Raw genomic sequence first — 15,726 nt, 5'->3', positions numbered from 1 at the left:
GGGGGGGTACAGAGGAAGGGGAGGGGGGAGATGGGGGATGGGAGAGAGGGTGGAGGCAGGGGAGGAGCAGTAGGAGAAAGGGAGAAGGAGAAAGAAGGGGAGGGGGGAGGGGGAGGGGGAGGGGCAGGGGCAGGAAGGTCAGTGGCTGCCCTGGAGCTCTGGGACAGAAGCAGCTTCTGAGGTGGAAAGAGGCTCAGAAGGGCTCGTGGTTTAACAAAACAGCAAGGGGAGGAAAAGCAGGAAATCTCCGGACCCTCCGTGGGGGCTGCACGTTTGCTCTTTGAGGGGTCCCCGTAGGGAAGGGCCATCTGCTGGCATCACCGCGGCTGTCTGCTGTCACCCCGGACCATGGGGCAGCCTCAGCCCGCAGGGCAGCTCCGGCGTGACGCGCCCCTGCGTGTGCGCAGGTGCAGCGCGAGCAGATGCTGCCATAAAAGTAAACAAAAACAATGACAAAAATCCTATTGTCGATGAAAGCATTTCAGCAAAACTACAATGAGAGAGGTTCAACTTTTCAGAGGACTCCCCTGTGGCAGAATGTCCCCAGCCCCCCACCCCTGCCCCTGAATTTCCCCTTCCCACCAAACAAGTCAGTGGAGAGAAGATATTTGAACACAGCACACGGGGTGTCTCGAAGAGGAAGCCGGAAGAGTGTCACCTCCAAGTGGCTGGCAGTGGCCCTGAAGGACTGACACAGGGAGTGGTTCGCACTCACCCGTCACGGCTCACATCCACAAAAGCTGCAACCTTGTGCTACTTTAAGAAAGTCACCAGAGATCTTTCCTCTCTATGTCTGCAAGGACCGTGGGGTCCCAGACAAAGGGTATTTTCAGGTCTGTCTTCAGCATTATTATTATAAGAAATTAATATCATCCACCTTATCTAGGAATGTTTAAGGGTCGTGACCTGACCTGAACCATGAACCCAAAACTGAACTGAACCACGTTAATTCGCAAAACCATCCACTGAAACTGAACCCGCGTAGTGATTTTAGCTGAAATGTATCCTGAAACAGTCTTCTAAAAACCTGGCTTAGTGTGTTTTGAAAGCAAATTCAGGGATGTAAAAATGTCCCTGAATGACTGGCCATCGGAGCTTTATTGGTAATAGGAGTCAAAGCACATGCAGTGTGACCAAAATAATCAAAGAAGAGAAAAACCACGCCAGCACTTAGCATGACTGGGCTGTCCGCTTTCCAGACTGCTCCTGGCGGGGGAGGAAGCAGCGGAGCTGGAGCTGGGGAGGGCACCGCGGGTCCTGGGGTCCGGCCTCGGGGGAGCAAAGCTCGGCCTGGGACAGCTCTGCAGTCAGGCTCCGCAGGGAGGGAGAGAAACAACGGAACTAGGGAGGGGTCCTCTGCTGGGATGCTCAGCAAAGAGCTCTAACGTTCTCTAAAAGTGATGGAAAGAAATCGGCCGGATCCTACGTGAGCTCAGTGCGCTGACTGCCTGCTTGAAAATGAATGAGAAACCTCCTTTGGTTCCCTCGGCCTTGGTACTGCTTGTAGGATAGCGTTAAGTTTGTCACTGTCCCCGTTTGAGGGGGAGGGCAGGAGCCAGGGCCAGGGAAGAACGGAACAAGCCTGTTCTGCTCACCCGCAGGTGAGAAGGGTCCAGGGCACAGCCTGGGCCTGACTTCTCCGGAGACGCGTCAGCCGGGGAAGGAGCTCTCCCTTGGCGTCTGCCCATCTCCAGATGCCCAGTTCCGAACGCGTCAGCTTCTCCCACCGGCGTACACACAGCCGGCGACTGTCCATCAAACAGACCCAAAGGCCTCTCCTCACCCCTTCCCCCTGCCCACCAGCACGGCGCCTGCCCTTCCTGGACCCCAGCAGGGCCGAGAGCCCTCCATGCCTTGCTTCCCTGCCTTCAAAGAACCCTTTCCTTAAAAACACCCCTCTTCTTCAAGTTCTCATGTTAGTTTTCCTTTTATTTTAGTGGCTGTGTTAGTTTCCTAGGGCTGGTGTAACCAGTGGTTACCCCTAATGGCCTAAAACGACAGAAATGTATTTTCTCGCAGTTTGGGAAGCTGGAGGTCAGAAATCAAGGTGTCCATGGGGTCACACTCTGCTTCTGAAACCTTCGAGAAAGGGACTGTGTTTCTCCTACTATAACTTTATTTGGAAATAAGGTCCAGGCAGGTCCAAACGCATACGGGGAGGTCATCCTGGGTGGGGGGCACTGGTGTCCTGATAAAGGGGGCCAGGTGGAGATAGACAGGCACATGGAGAGCAGCATGTCAAGGTGAAGCAGACACGGTGGGGGCCAGACTCTTCCCTACAGCCTCCTGAGGGAGCGTGTCCCCAGTAATACCTCCAGCTCAGACGTCCAGGCGGCAGAACTGTGGGGCCATCACTTCTGTGTTTGAAGCGGCTCCGTTCCCAGACTTTATGATGGCCGTGCTGGGACACCGACCCAGGGACCGTCAACCTTGCACCTCGGGAGCTGTGGTGGTGGCCACAGTCCTCAGCTCTTATGTCTTGTCGCTGAGACATTTGGATGAGGTCCCACCGGCCTGGCTTCCTCGAAAGTATATTCTGCCTGCAAAGACCCCATTTCCAAATAAGATCCCATTCACATGTCCTGGGGGCTTCAGACTTCCACGTCTTTCTTGGGGACATGATTCAGTGCAAACTCCTTGAACAGTGTTCACTGTTCCTTCCTCAGAGCCTGGCGATTGCCCATATCTTCACCACCATTTGTCTGCTGCTTCAGATGCCCCAAGGTTCCATTTTCCCCCGGCCACCCTGCTACCTAGGGTTCTCTTCTCTGCTCCAACACTGAGACTTTTGTCCACGGCCTCCCACCTTGCCCCCTGGCGCTCAAGGCTGCACTGTCCACAGTCCTGGGCGGTAACACCATGGACTCCTGGACCTGCTCTCCTCTCTCAAGTACCCAGAAAGCTTCTCAAGTACCCAACTCCTTCCCAGAGTCCTCTGCTCCTTAGATGCTGGTGCTGCCGGGCCTTTGGGGCAGTTGGGCCATACAGGGGTTCCCCGTCCCTGGCATCCTGTGCCCCCCTCCCCACGCTGTGCACCTGCGGGACCAGCTGTCCCCTTCTTTGCATTCCCATGAGCACTGTAACCATGGACATTACCCATCAGTGGGTCCAGCCCAGAATAAGCACCCACAGCCCTTGAATGACTGAATGAATGCATGAACCAATGGGACCTTGTGAGTTTTCAGAAGTGTAGAAGGAAGTAAACATCCAGGCTGATAGCACACAGGTTTGAATCCTACCTCTTGCACTTACCAGCTGTGTGACAGCAGACACCTTACTTAACCTCTCTGGATCTCGGCTTACTGGTCTGTAACATGCATGTTGAAACAAATAGCTCACAGGCTCTTGCTACAGTGTTTCTGGGCAGTGTGCACCATCACACTCCGCATAGTGCTAGCCCAGTGATCTGTGTTCAGCATGTTTTATCTGCACATGACTTCAGACTGTGGAGAGGGTGGGAAGCCAGAAAAAGAAACATCTCACTGAAAATTAAAATCAGCTGGTAGGGACTTCACCCCCAAATTCTAGGAATTCCATGCTTTGCCACATTAATTTCATTAAATATTCATGGAATTGTGGGTGTCTTCTGAATCTGCCTTGGAAGCCCTGAGGAAAAAGCACTTCCTGTGTCCTCTGAGAGGTTACCCTGAGTTAGCCGACAAGCGCGGGTGGTGGGCAGTTGGAAAGCAGGCGATGGCTGAGTGACAAATGAGGAAGCCTGGAGGGCAGCAGGTCACTGCAAGGGCAGAACTCGGCTTCAGCAGCTTCCGCAGCATGCCTGCGAGGGGCCCGCCATGGGCTGGCCAGCCACCGTCCGCTGGGTTTGCTCTCTTGTACGTACAAGGTGCGTCCATTCTGGGAGCCCCGTCTCAGCTCAGGGGCGGGCTCCAGCCAGAGGCGCTCAGGACCTTCCCTGCAGCCTGCTCCCAGGTACAGCGGCTCATGAGGGACAGCCGCCGGCGGCACGTGGCATATCCACAGTCTCTTGAAAATACTTGATCCACGTATTCCGTCCTCACAAAGATGGTCTCATCCATGCAGAAATCATTTGCATCTATACAACGTAGACTTCCAGAGTGAAATGGTTTTGCCTTTTGAGGTTCCTTCCCAAATGCTTGTACTGATGGACTCAAGTGGGAGCTGCTGGCGGGACGGGAATGGAGCGAGAGCCCACGGGACAGGCTTGCGCGGCCGCTCTCGGCTGAAGATCTCCACTGATGTCTCCCGCACGAAGGTTTACGCTTTGCAGACCTCACTTACCAGAGCTGTTTCATTCCATTCAAATTAGAGCATCATTTCTCCTTCTTGAGAGGATTGGCAAAATAGGAGTTGAAGTAATATTTGCGAGACTTTTTTTTTTTTTTTTTTTTTTTTCCAGGGAGGAAATGGATTCAGAGGAGGGCGCGCGGGGCTGAGCACCCCTGTGTGTCCCTGCGCTGTTCTCGTCGAGACCCTGGTGCAGACGTTCTGCCTGTGATTTCTCATCTAATACTTTCAACAGCCCTGGGGGGGGGGGGCGGGGGGGCGGTGGTATTATTTTTCATTCCACAAATGAGGAAGCGGAGATTCACCTGGTTTAAGTGATACATCAAAGGCTGTGCAGTTTGTTTACAGAGGAGCTGGGATTTAAACTTAAGTGTCCTCGGCACATACGTGATTTTGTTTAAATGATACTGAGTCACACACAGTACAGTTTACTTACAAAAATAAAAACCCTCTCCTAGGACGGGCATAATAATAGATGAGACCAGCAAGAGAACATGCCTTGTCAGAACTGACGGAGGTCGGGGCATTCCCAAGATCATGATCCTGTGTGTCCTGCTGCCATTTACACGAGAAAGGGCTGACTTTGGACTCTGCGGTACCTGGTACCATTCCCTGTTCTGGTTCTTGTCCTCATCAACCTCACATAGAGTCACAGGAAGAGAGAAGCAAGTAAAACCCAGACTAGCTGAAGGGGAAGAAGGAACAACAATGCCTCCTTTGCTGGACTTAACTGCGGGGCTTTGAGATGTCGGTCCCGTGCTGGACAGGGAATATGGCCTAAGGCCTTTGGAATGTTCCCCAGTTCTCAGAGCCTAGGCTGGGCCCTCAGTGACACTGGGGTTCCGCTCAGCACTGAGGGAACTGGAGGCATTTCAGGCTGTTCCCTGGCCCGAAGGCATTTACACCCTCCATCCATCCGAGGGCTGAGAGCACACACAGATGAGCGAGACAAGTTTGGGAGACCGTGGTTTATGGCACTCACTCCTTTTCATCGTTACGTGCTTTACAGGCAGGGTCTCAGCTCTGTAGTTTGAGGAAACAGGCCCTTGGCTGAGTCAACCCTGGACAGTTACAGCTGCCGGCAATAACATGTGGGTTATTAGCTCGAGATGTTACCTTCTTCTGAAGCATCTTCTTCTTCTTCCTTTTTTTTTTTTTTTAAAGATTTTATTTATTTGACAGAGAGAGAGATGGTGAGAGAGGGAACACAAGCAGGGGGAGAGGGAGAGGGAGAACAGGCTTCCCACGGAGCAGGGAGCCCGATGCAGGGCTCGATCCCAGGACCCCAGGATCATGACCTGAGAGGAAGGCAGACGCCTAACCCGCTGAGCCACCCAGGTGACCTCTATAGCATGTTTGAAAGAACCGAGAATTACCAAACATATAGCCTTTGAGGAGCTTTATGTGATGGAATGTGATGCAACGTTTGAAGTAGAATTTGAAATGTTACTTATTAGCTTGAAATTAAAATGAACTAGGGTCCCCAGGCCGGGTGCGCATGAACGATGACCCATGATGCACAGAATTTCATACGCGCATCTCGGGCCACAGGTCCGGATGTCCACGAAACGTTCATTTCTTTATTGTCTAAAACATAACTAATGTTACCTGATTGAAAGCCATGTCCCCAGGGCCGTGGGGCGTGACCTCTGGCCTTTGTCGGCTTGTTCCTCTTTGCAGGATCGCCCACAGTTACAGCGTTTTGCCAAGGTTTTGGGGTGATGTAGAGCTGAGGATGGGGGTGATGGTCATTGCCTCATGAAGCTGTTGCTGAGATGTGAGACATCATGAGATGCCTCATGAAGCTGTTGCTGAAAGCCCCCAGCACCTGGGGTTTTCACACCAGTGGGCCCTCTGCTACCGGGGGCATGTGCAAGCCTGACACTCCTGCACAGGTTGGACTCATCATGAGGCCACTTTTACCTGAAGACTTGGGTGTGTTCTGGTTGTTACACTAGGGACCAAGGCACAGAACCCACAGATCTCTCCTTTTCCCATTTCTTTCTTTTTTTATTATTTGGAGGAAGTTGTTTTTCATCAATGCTCCTGGACAAGGCACTTTGTATGGTCAGTGTATATCCTATTTCTTCTAATTGAGTTGGGCATTTGGAAAGAGAATCCAGGAAGGGACTGTGTGGGGATGACTCAGGACTCTCTAGTGCTGTGAGCACACAACCAAAACCCTAGTGAATTAGGAAACTGGAGAAGAGGGAGATGCAGGAATCATATAGATTCATATCTACACCTTTATGTTGAAAGGTCTGTAAATCTCCATTTTTATGTATCTCTGGCTTGCTTTATGTATTTATCTTGGAGCTACGCGTGGTTATGGCAGGGAATGGCTGGTAAGATTTTCAATACTTTTAATGTGTAAAAACTCCTTTATAAACATTTTGATTAATAACTAGAATAAATAATGGTATTTTGTAAAATAATGCATGTAGACATGTTTTAAGTTGCTATAGGGGTCTCAAAAATTAAGATACAGGAAGAGTAATATATAGGAAAGGAGCTATCTTTTGTCATTTTCAGCATGAGGCAAGGACCAAATTCTGTTTTTCCTGAAGAATGGCAAATTAATGTCTCCCAGCTTCCTTCTGCAGAGTTAGTCACGGGTGCTGTAAACAGGCGCTATGAGAAATCTTCTCTACCACCGTCTCCTATAATCTGTGCAGGGAACGTGTCTCTATGTGACATTTAATTCTCAATGTGGCATTTTTGTTCACCCTAAGCTGTGTAGCTTCAAGTGTTTTCTGACAAGAAAAGTAGAAAATGAGGCTCAGGTCTGACTGATTAGGGGACCTTCCCTCCTACCCTGCAGGTAGGAAACTAAACGGTGGAACATCCCTTCTCTTGAGGCTTCCAGAATTGCTCCTGATGATTTCCCCATGACTACCACATGGAACAGGTCACCATCACGGCTGTAGCAATACATGAACCAGGAGGCAACAGGAACACGCAGCAAAACCGTGAAGGGTCTGAGGACCCAGCCGACCCCGCTCTTCAACCCTCCTTGCATCTTGGCTGCGATTACCGCTTAGGCTTCGGAGCCTCTCCCTCCTGTTCTAGCCTAATTTCCGCAGGAGCTGTGGCCCCAGCTTGGAGGCTTGTTGATTTCTCTGGACTTTAAATCTGGTCAGGATGCTCCTCCCACGGCGAATGGCTCTCCGTTGCTCCGCTGTGGCTGAAGCCCCAGTCACAAGGCATGAGACAGAAGTTTTTCCCATTGGAAGCTTCTCCAGAGAAGATATAAATATGGTGGATCTAAAAGGGCAACAAACCCATTAAAAGATGCTCCACGTCATTAGTCATTAGGAGAAGACAAATCACAGCCCCAGTGAGATGCCATTCCCCATCCGCTGGGATGGCCATAATAATAATAGCAGTGACAGTGACAACGGGGGGTAACAAGTGCGGATGAGGATGTGGGGAGATGGGGCCCCTCTACTGCTGGTGCGGCTGTACAATGCTGTAGCTTCTGTGGAAGACAGGAAGGTAAATACAGAATATCACACACCCAGCAGCTCCACTCTTTGGTGTATACTCAGAAAAACTGAAGACAGGTTTTCAACCGAAAACTTGCTTTGGAATACTCATGGTGGCCCTCTCCATGGCCAAAGGCAGAAACACCACCATGACCAACAACTGGCAAACAGGTAAACAGAATGTGCCGTTCCCTTACAGTGGAATATTATTAAGCTGTAAAAATGGATCAAGTGCTGCATGGGTTCCAGCGTGGATGAGGCTTGGAGAGAGTTCTGCCAAGTGAAAGTAGTCAGGCATGAGGGGCCTCCTGTTGTATGGTTTTACGGAAACAGAATACCCAGGAAAGACAAATCGTAGAGACAGGAAGGAGCCGAGTGGTTGCCAGGGGAGTGGGTGGGGAAGGGAGGGGGTGGGGGAAATGATTGCCTGATGCGTATAAGGAATTTCAGGGTGAAGACTCTTTGGGAAATAACGTTGGGATCTACTGAATGCCGCTGCATTGCACACTACACAATTATTAACATGGTAACTTGTGTGTTATATGTACGTTTTCAGAGTAACAAAAATTGTTTTAGAGGTTTCCATATGTGAATCTAGCTGGATTGCTTCTGATCCTTCTTCCCAGCCCTGTCTCAGTGGGCAAGCCAGGCTACACACTCACACTTCACAGAGAGGACGTGCTGGCTCATAGCCTCATTCTTGTGGTCACATGCCTCGTTGTGCTTAAAAGTGTGGGTCCTGACTTCACCAAGATCAAAAGCTTCTGCACAGCAAAGGAAACAGTCAGCAAAACAAAGAGGCAACTGTGGAATGGGAGAAGATATTTGCAAATGACACTACAGACGAAGGGATAATATCTAAGATCTATAAAGAACTACTCAAACTCAACACACACAAAACAGATAATCACATCAGAAAATGGGTAGAAAACATGAACAGACACTTCTCCAATGAAGACATACAAATGGCTAACAGACACATGAAAAAATGTTTCTCATCTTAGCCTTCAGGGAGATTGAAATCAAAACCACACTGAGATACCACCTTACACCAGTTATAGTGGCCAAAATTAACAGGACAGGAAACAACAAGTGTTGGAGAGGATGTGGAGAAAGGGGAACCTTCTTATACTCTTGGTGGGAATGCAAGTTGGTGCAGCCTCTTTGGAGAACAGTGTGGAGATTCCTTAAGAAATTGAAAATAGAGCTTCCCTATGACCATGCAATTGCACTCCTGGGTATTTACCCCAAAGATACAGATGTCGTGAAAAGAAGGGCCTCCTGTACCCCAATGTTCATAGCAGCAATGGCCACGGTCGCCAAACTGTGGGAAGAGCCAAGATGCCCTTCAACAGACGAATGGATCAGGAAGATGTGGTCCATATACACTATGGAGTATGATGCCTCCATCAGAAAGGATCGATGCCCAACTTTTATATTAACATGGACAGGACTGGAAGAGATTATGCTGAGTGAAATAAGTCAAGCAGAGAGAGTCAATTATCATATGGTTTCACTTACTTGTGGGGCATAAGATATATCATGGAGGACATGGGGAGATGGAGAGGAGAAGTAAGTTGGGGGAAATTGGAAGGGGAGGTGAACCATGAGAGACTGTGGACTCTGAGGAACTAACTGAAGGTTTTGGAGGGGAGGGAGATGGGAGTTGGGTGAGCCTGGTGGTGGGTACTGTGGAGGGCATGTAGTGCATGGAGCATTGGTGTGGTGCATAAACAATGAATTTTGGAACACTGAAAAAAAAAATAAAACAAGACAAAAAACAATTCAGGTCCTGCCATTTTCCTGTCTGCCTGCCTAATACCTACTGGAGGATGCACTCAGGTTTCAAGGCACAATTCAAATGACCACATCTCGAAAACTTGCCTGGACTACTTAAAATAGATTTGTGCCCCCATACCCTTTTAGAAATATCTTTCAAATCTAGGTGGTTTTGTCAAGGTTACTATGGTTGTGTAACCGACCACCCCAAAGCTTTGTGGCTTAAAACAATGGAAACATTTATTTTACTTGCAAATTCACAACGTGGGTCAGGATTTGGTAGAAATCATTCCTCTCTCTTCCATTAAAGCCACAGTCAGGGCAACTTGAAGGCCGGACTCACTGCTTACACACTGGCCACGAGTCTGACCACTCACAAGACTGACCACGACCTCAACTGGAGCTATCAGCCAGGGCCACGCAGTCTGTCCTGAATGTGTCTGTACAACATGGCAGCTGGTCACCCAGGGCGTAGCCTCAAGCTGGAGAGAAGCCAGCAGAGTGCCATTGTCTATCTTGAGTCCCATGGTGACATTTCCACCACATTCTCTTAGAAATGTGTCCCTAACACCAGCACTGACTCCTATCTAACAGGAGGTGAAGTCGACTTACGTTTCATGAGCCGAGTATCCAAAAGCTTATGAGCGTGTATTAAAATCATCATGAATATTCCTGTAATCTAAGACGGGTGCACCCGCCCTAAACCCCCGTGGCCTCCCTTACTTCCACTATAATCTTCTTCCTTATTTCTGAGTTTGTGTCTTATCTCTTCTAGATCGTTAACTGCAGGAGATGGTATCAGTTCTGCTCTATATCCTATTACCACTGTGCAGCACTCTGCCTAAATATTTATTACAAGAATAAACAATATTTTATTGCCCTCACTTGTTTGCTACATTTTTCTCAAACTACTACTGCCTAAAGGCAGGAATTGAGTCTTATACAGCTTCCTAATCCATGCCTAGGCATGGTGGTGTCTAACACAGAGCAGAAAGAATAGTTATTTGTGAAAGGAATCAGTCAGCGCGTGGACTGACCATAGCCTTTGTTTGCTGGGAATGCACGTGCGCCTGTACACATAGGTGTTTTTGAAAGACATTTTCATTTGTCTGCTAACCTTGGTGACAAAAGACAAGTTTTTTTTTTTTTTTTTAAAGATTTTATTTATTTATTTGACAGAGATCACAAGTAGGCATAGAGGCAGGCAGAGAGAGAGAGGGAAGCAGCCTCCCTGATGAGCAGAGAGCCTGATGTGGGACTTGATCCCAGGACCCTGGGATCATGACCTGAGCCGAAGGCAGCGGCTTAACCCACTGAGCCACCCAGGCCCCCCAACAAGTGTTTTTCTTAGGACTTTATAATCAGGCCTAAGAAAGTGCTCCAAAAAACAGTAAGTGTTCATAAGCATGAAATTTCCTAATACGTAAATTAATGAATTCCTTCGTGGTTTGCTCTTTAGTAGAGAAATACACGGGTAGATATCGAGTGTTCACTGGTTGCCTGCTATGCTACAATGAATGCATTCTATCATAATTTGGTATTTTCTTAACAGTTTTCTTCTTTTAATATTAATTGTAAAATTACAAGTAACTTAATACTACTTGTAATCAGAGTAGCCAGTGGTTTTCAAGCGCAGCGGATCTTGCCCCCAGGAGGCATTTGACGATGTCTGGAGGCGGTTCGGTTGTCTCGGCTGGGAGGGTGCCGCATCTGGTGGGAGGAAGCTGGGCGCTATGGTAAACCAAAGAGCCCCCCACAAAGGAGAAGGACCCAGTCACACTTCTCAGTCTTGCGGAGGTCAGGAAACGGGACACACACTCAGGCAGACAAAGCCGCTGTCCCTTGGGGAACCCCGGGAAACGTCGGTGTGTGAAGTAGTGATTACATGCCCCCCCCATGTATTATCCCTGCGAAGCACCGCACCCCCCCCCACCCCCCACCCCCCCAACCCCCCAACCCCGGCGCCGGGCTTCGCCGGGATAATAGAAATGTGTGGAACAAACATTGGTGGGCCGTGGTGGCCTGTCCTTAGGTGATCTGGACCCATCGTCACACAGAAGGAGAAAGAGCCTGGGTAAAGGAGGAAAGCCTCGACCAACGCATGCACACTTAGCAATACTCAGAACCCCAGGATGGGCGGGAAGGGGAAGGTCGTCGTGCCCAGGCGTCTTCCGGTGGCGAGAAACGATGCTGGGCGCGGCCCCCCTGGCACGGGGACGGCTCTGCTCCATGTGATGTCATGGATGACAGCGTGCTGGGGAGAGAGAAGCTTTGCTGATCCTTTTTCTCCCCCCTTCTTCTTTGTCCCACAACCTCTGAGGCCGGCAGGGGATCCCGTCTGTCCTGGCGAGGAGGGGACGGTCCTCCTCTCTGCTGCCTACGTTTCCCTTTTCCCTTCGCGGCGAAGGCGGGCAGTGCGGCGTCTGTCCCTCAGCTCCAAGCCCACCTTCCGCCCTGCTCTATGCTGCCAGCCCTGTCCGGTGCCCGATGCTTCTGCGGGCTGCTGGCGTGAAGCCTCGTCCACAGGGCTCAGGCCAGGGACCCCGGCGGAAGGCACACACACACACACTCACCTCCCGGGTTCCGCCTCGCTTGCTGCTGCTGTGACCGTGTACCATCACTCAGTGTGGGACACCCAGAGACACTTTGCACAGCAACGCGTCTTTCCAGTTCCACACTTAAAAACGTCCGGTGAATTCATGCCCAGTAAAATGCTGCGATCAGTTAGGAGAACGGAATGGCTGTGACAGAAAGGCAGTCCCCCTCCTCCTCCTCTGTAAAGCCTCATCCCAGTTTCTAGGTTGTGTTGGAAATCCCCGCTTCCCCCACTGATTCCTGGGATGGACGACCTCACCCTTCAGGCAGGCTTGGAGCCGGACTTCAGGGCTCCCATCTCTGACTCACTACTAAGGACATCCATCGCTTCGGGCAAATTGTATAAGCTTTCTACAGTAGTATTAGCCTGTCTTATGATCGGGGCCATTCTAAATGGTTATCGGAAGAAAAATGTTTACTTGGTGCCCTGAAACACAACAGTCAGCAGAGAAAAAGCACTTTACAGAATATCCCAGTGTATGGCAGATGGTTTTGTTTTTGTCTTCTGAAGGCGAGATCCTGTGTCCTGGCGATGGAGGTGTGGTCTTGTCTTTGCACACATCAGCAGAACCCTCTCTTGGTGAGTGTATACAAGACGCTTGAGTGTATACAAGAGGTTTGCACATGGAGTCCCGGAGAGACGGCGCGGTAGCTCAGAGAGTCGTGGTAGAACGAGGACCCCAGAGGAGTAACGGTAACAGCTAACGTTCCCCGAGCGGGAGCCGGGGTTTTGCAAGTAACACCCCATTTGGTCCTTACAGGGGCTGCATCAGCCCGGGGGCGGGCTCTGTTCGCCCATCTGGCAGACGAGGACGCTGAGTCATCATCTTCTGGGGCAGGGCTGTGAGTCCTAGCCTGGAGGTCTTCAGCGATTCCCATGTCCACTCCCTCTAAGGGCCACCCTTCCTCCAAAAGCACAAGGAGGTAGCTTTGCTTTTCTCTGCTCCGGAAAGGAAAACCTAGCTGGTCGGGCTGTCGGAAACGTCGCTGGCCATCGGCGAGCCTGGGCGGGGCACAGAGGCCAGGAGCCAGGCACTTGCACAGACCCGTACAGCTCAGTGAGCATTGGTTTGGGACTGGAAACTGGGTCTCTCTAGTGCCAATTCTGTGCCCTTCTCCTCCGTCCTTTGCATTCAGTCCCCCAACAGTATAATCCACAGTCTGGCGTGCATTATTAATTTCCTATGTGATCACTTTTTTTTTTTTTTTTAATATCCATGTCTCCCCAGTCAACCATATCCTTTCCATATGGAGTTGCAAGTCTTATAAATTAAATGAGAACAGCATGTTTCAGAGGAATGAAGGAGTGGCTGTTGGATTTTTTTTTTTTCCCAAGAATACAATGATTTCGACCTATAGGTATTTATGGAAAAACACCAGAATATTTACAAATATCTGAATGCTGAAAATGTTTTAATTGGCTCTTCAAAAGAAAAGGGCTTACACAGAAGCCCTGGGATTAATCATTACTTCGGTGAGAACGAAGGATCCTTGGGTGGTAAGGGGCTGGGCTAGTGAGCCCCCGCGAGCCTGGAGCCCTGGCAGGGAGAAGCCTGGGGCGGCGGAGCCCCGGCATCGCAGGAGGAGCATCCTACAGAGACACGAGGGCTCTGAGCTTGGGGACGAGACAGTTAAAGCCTCCCTGTGCGAGCCAGTGATATCACACAGCGCGGGGGCCAGGTCAGCAGTCTGGCTGGAGCTCGGACGTGGCGGGTTGTGCCATGTGGTGCCAGGCACCCCGGGGAGCCCTGAAGAGGGACCCCCAAACCGGGTTTCATTCTGCAGCACGGGGGATGCTTTGGCGACAGCCTCACGCAAGGAAACAGGGTTGTATGGCTGCTTCCCAGACAAGCCACGTTGGAGCACGGACCTCCCCGGCTGGGAGCCCACTGTTGCTGCGACAAAAGAAGCTCAGCTGGGAACCTGCTCAGGTGAGATGAGCCGGGGCCGCTGCGGTCTGGGCTCCTGTCTGGGCCGTGCGTGAGGGGGAAGCCCGTCTGCCGCTGAGAAGCTGCTCTCAGACAGATTGATGGCTGCATGCTTTTTGCCGTTTCCCTAATTTCTTTCTGAGAAGCGTGAGTGGGTATCACGCACTTCGTTCAGGAAGCCACCTCTAAAATCAGGCACACGCTTTCCAAGAGCATCGAGCTGGTGGGGAATGCTAGCTCAGTGGGTCCTATGTGACAGCAGGAGATGCGTCTGAGTCGCACGTCCCCAGAGGAGATTTCTCACAGCCCCGCCAGACTCCTATGGGGCTGGTGAGCCCGGCGTGCACCAGGGTGCCTGGCAAGCTGAGTTCAAATTCAGAGCCTGTCCTGTGGGGAGCAGGAAGCTGTGTGGTGTCGGGGGAAAACACGCGACCCCTCGGCGTTCACCTCCTCTTCAGAAAAGGTGATTAAATACTTGCTGCGACAGGTTTGAGCACAGATCTGTGCTCAGGATGCAGATCTGTTTTTTATGTACCTTTGCTCATTCAGCCGCAGGTCTGGTGCTCAGCATTCCTGAAAACTGTCCATCCACTGACCAGGCTTTGGAACAGAAAAAATGACAGCAAAATACAGGTGCAAACATGGGAAAGCCACAAAGTCTAAGTTGTAGCCTCGGGGAGCTGTTAGACTGTCAGAGCATTTAAAAAAGGACAGGGCACGGTTTTGGGTAGTGATGAGCCCATTAGTTAAGGTCTGAACAACCATTAGGCCAATGCGGGGTGCCGCAGCAGGTGTCGTGACCCCAGTGGCCTGAGGGAGCTGTGGGTTAAGCAAGAGCCCAGGGACGGGGCTGAGACACAGACAGCAGATGGGAGTGATCTCCGGACTTTGGGATGAGAGCATTTTGCAAACGGTCTGGCGGGATGGGTCACCATGGCTTCTTGGGGGTGAAGAAGCCACACCCAAGATGGGGTCAAGCTCCAGCTGGGTAGGCTCTGGCCTCAGGCCAGGTCCACGATGAGATGAATATTCTGGCATCAGTAGCCAGACGATTGATGTGAATTATACCTCCAACTTTACTCTTGCAAAAGCAAAATTGCCGGTTACTTTCCTGAGGAAATCCCTAGAAAAGCTCCTCAACGCCTTCACCGTTACATTCAGCGTTCTCCCAGTGACCCTCCAGGACCCTCCAGGGTTCTCCCAGTGACCCTCCAGGGTGCCTCCAGCCCCGCGGTCTCTGTCCATGGCTCTGCGCGCTCCGGGTCTGCCTGCGGGACTCCCAGCCTCCCGCCTCACAGCGCATGCTCACTGCCTGTGGGAAGTGGCTCCGGCTGCCCGATGTGGTCTTTCCATCCCTGGGCTGAGCCCTCAGCCTGTAACAGCCCCTCTGGTGAACTGTATGAGCTCTATCCATTGTTTAAGACCCACTTCAGCTGTGGTTTCTTCCAAAAAGCATCCTGGGGCTGTTTTAGGTGTGTAGCTCCTTCCTCTGAAAGCTGTCTGTTTTATTTCTATTACAGAGCACTGTCTTTTTTTTTTTTTAAGATTTTATTTATTTATTTGACAGACAGACATCACAAGTAGGCAGAGAGAGGTAGGCAGAGAGAGAGAGAAGGAAGCAGGTTCCCTGCGGAGCAGAGAGCCTGATGCAGGGCTCCATCCAAGGACCCCAG

At 50.8% G+C, this 15,726-nt stretch overlaps 1 protein-coding gene across 1 annotated transcript in view; it reads left to right on the top strand.

The window, feature by feature from the left end:
- The first annotated feature begins 348 nt into the window (after positions 1-348).
- LOC116596422 overlaps positions 349-15,726 on the top strand; it is a 76,134-nt gene continuing 60,756 nt past the window's right edge. The window contains exons 1-2 of the mRNA XM_032353719.1: positions 349-407; positions 13,671-14,056. Of these exons, the coding sequence (XP_032209610.1) occupies positions 349-407; positions 13,671-14,056 (445 nt within the window). The remainder of the gene's footprint in view (positions 408-13,670; positions 14,057-15,726) is intronic.

Source organism: Mustela erminea, chromosome 7 (assembly GCF_009829155.1).
Source record: "Mustela erminea isolate mMusErm1 chromosome 7, mMusErm1.Pri, whole genome shotgun sequence".
In the NCBI taxonomy this organism is placed as follows: Eukaryota; Metazoa; Chordata; class Mammalia; order Carnivora; family Mustelidae; genus Mustela; species Mustela erminea.
Note: the sequence above shows the minus strand (reverse complement) of the source record. Positions and strands in the feature narration are given on the sequence as shown.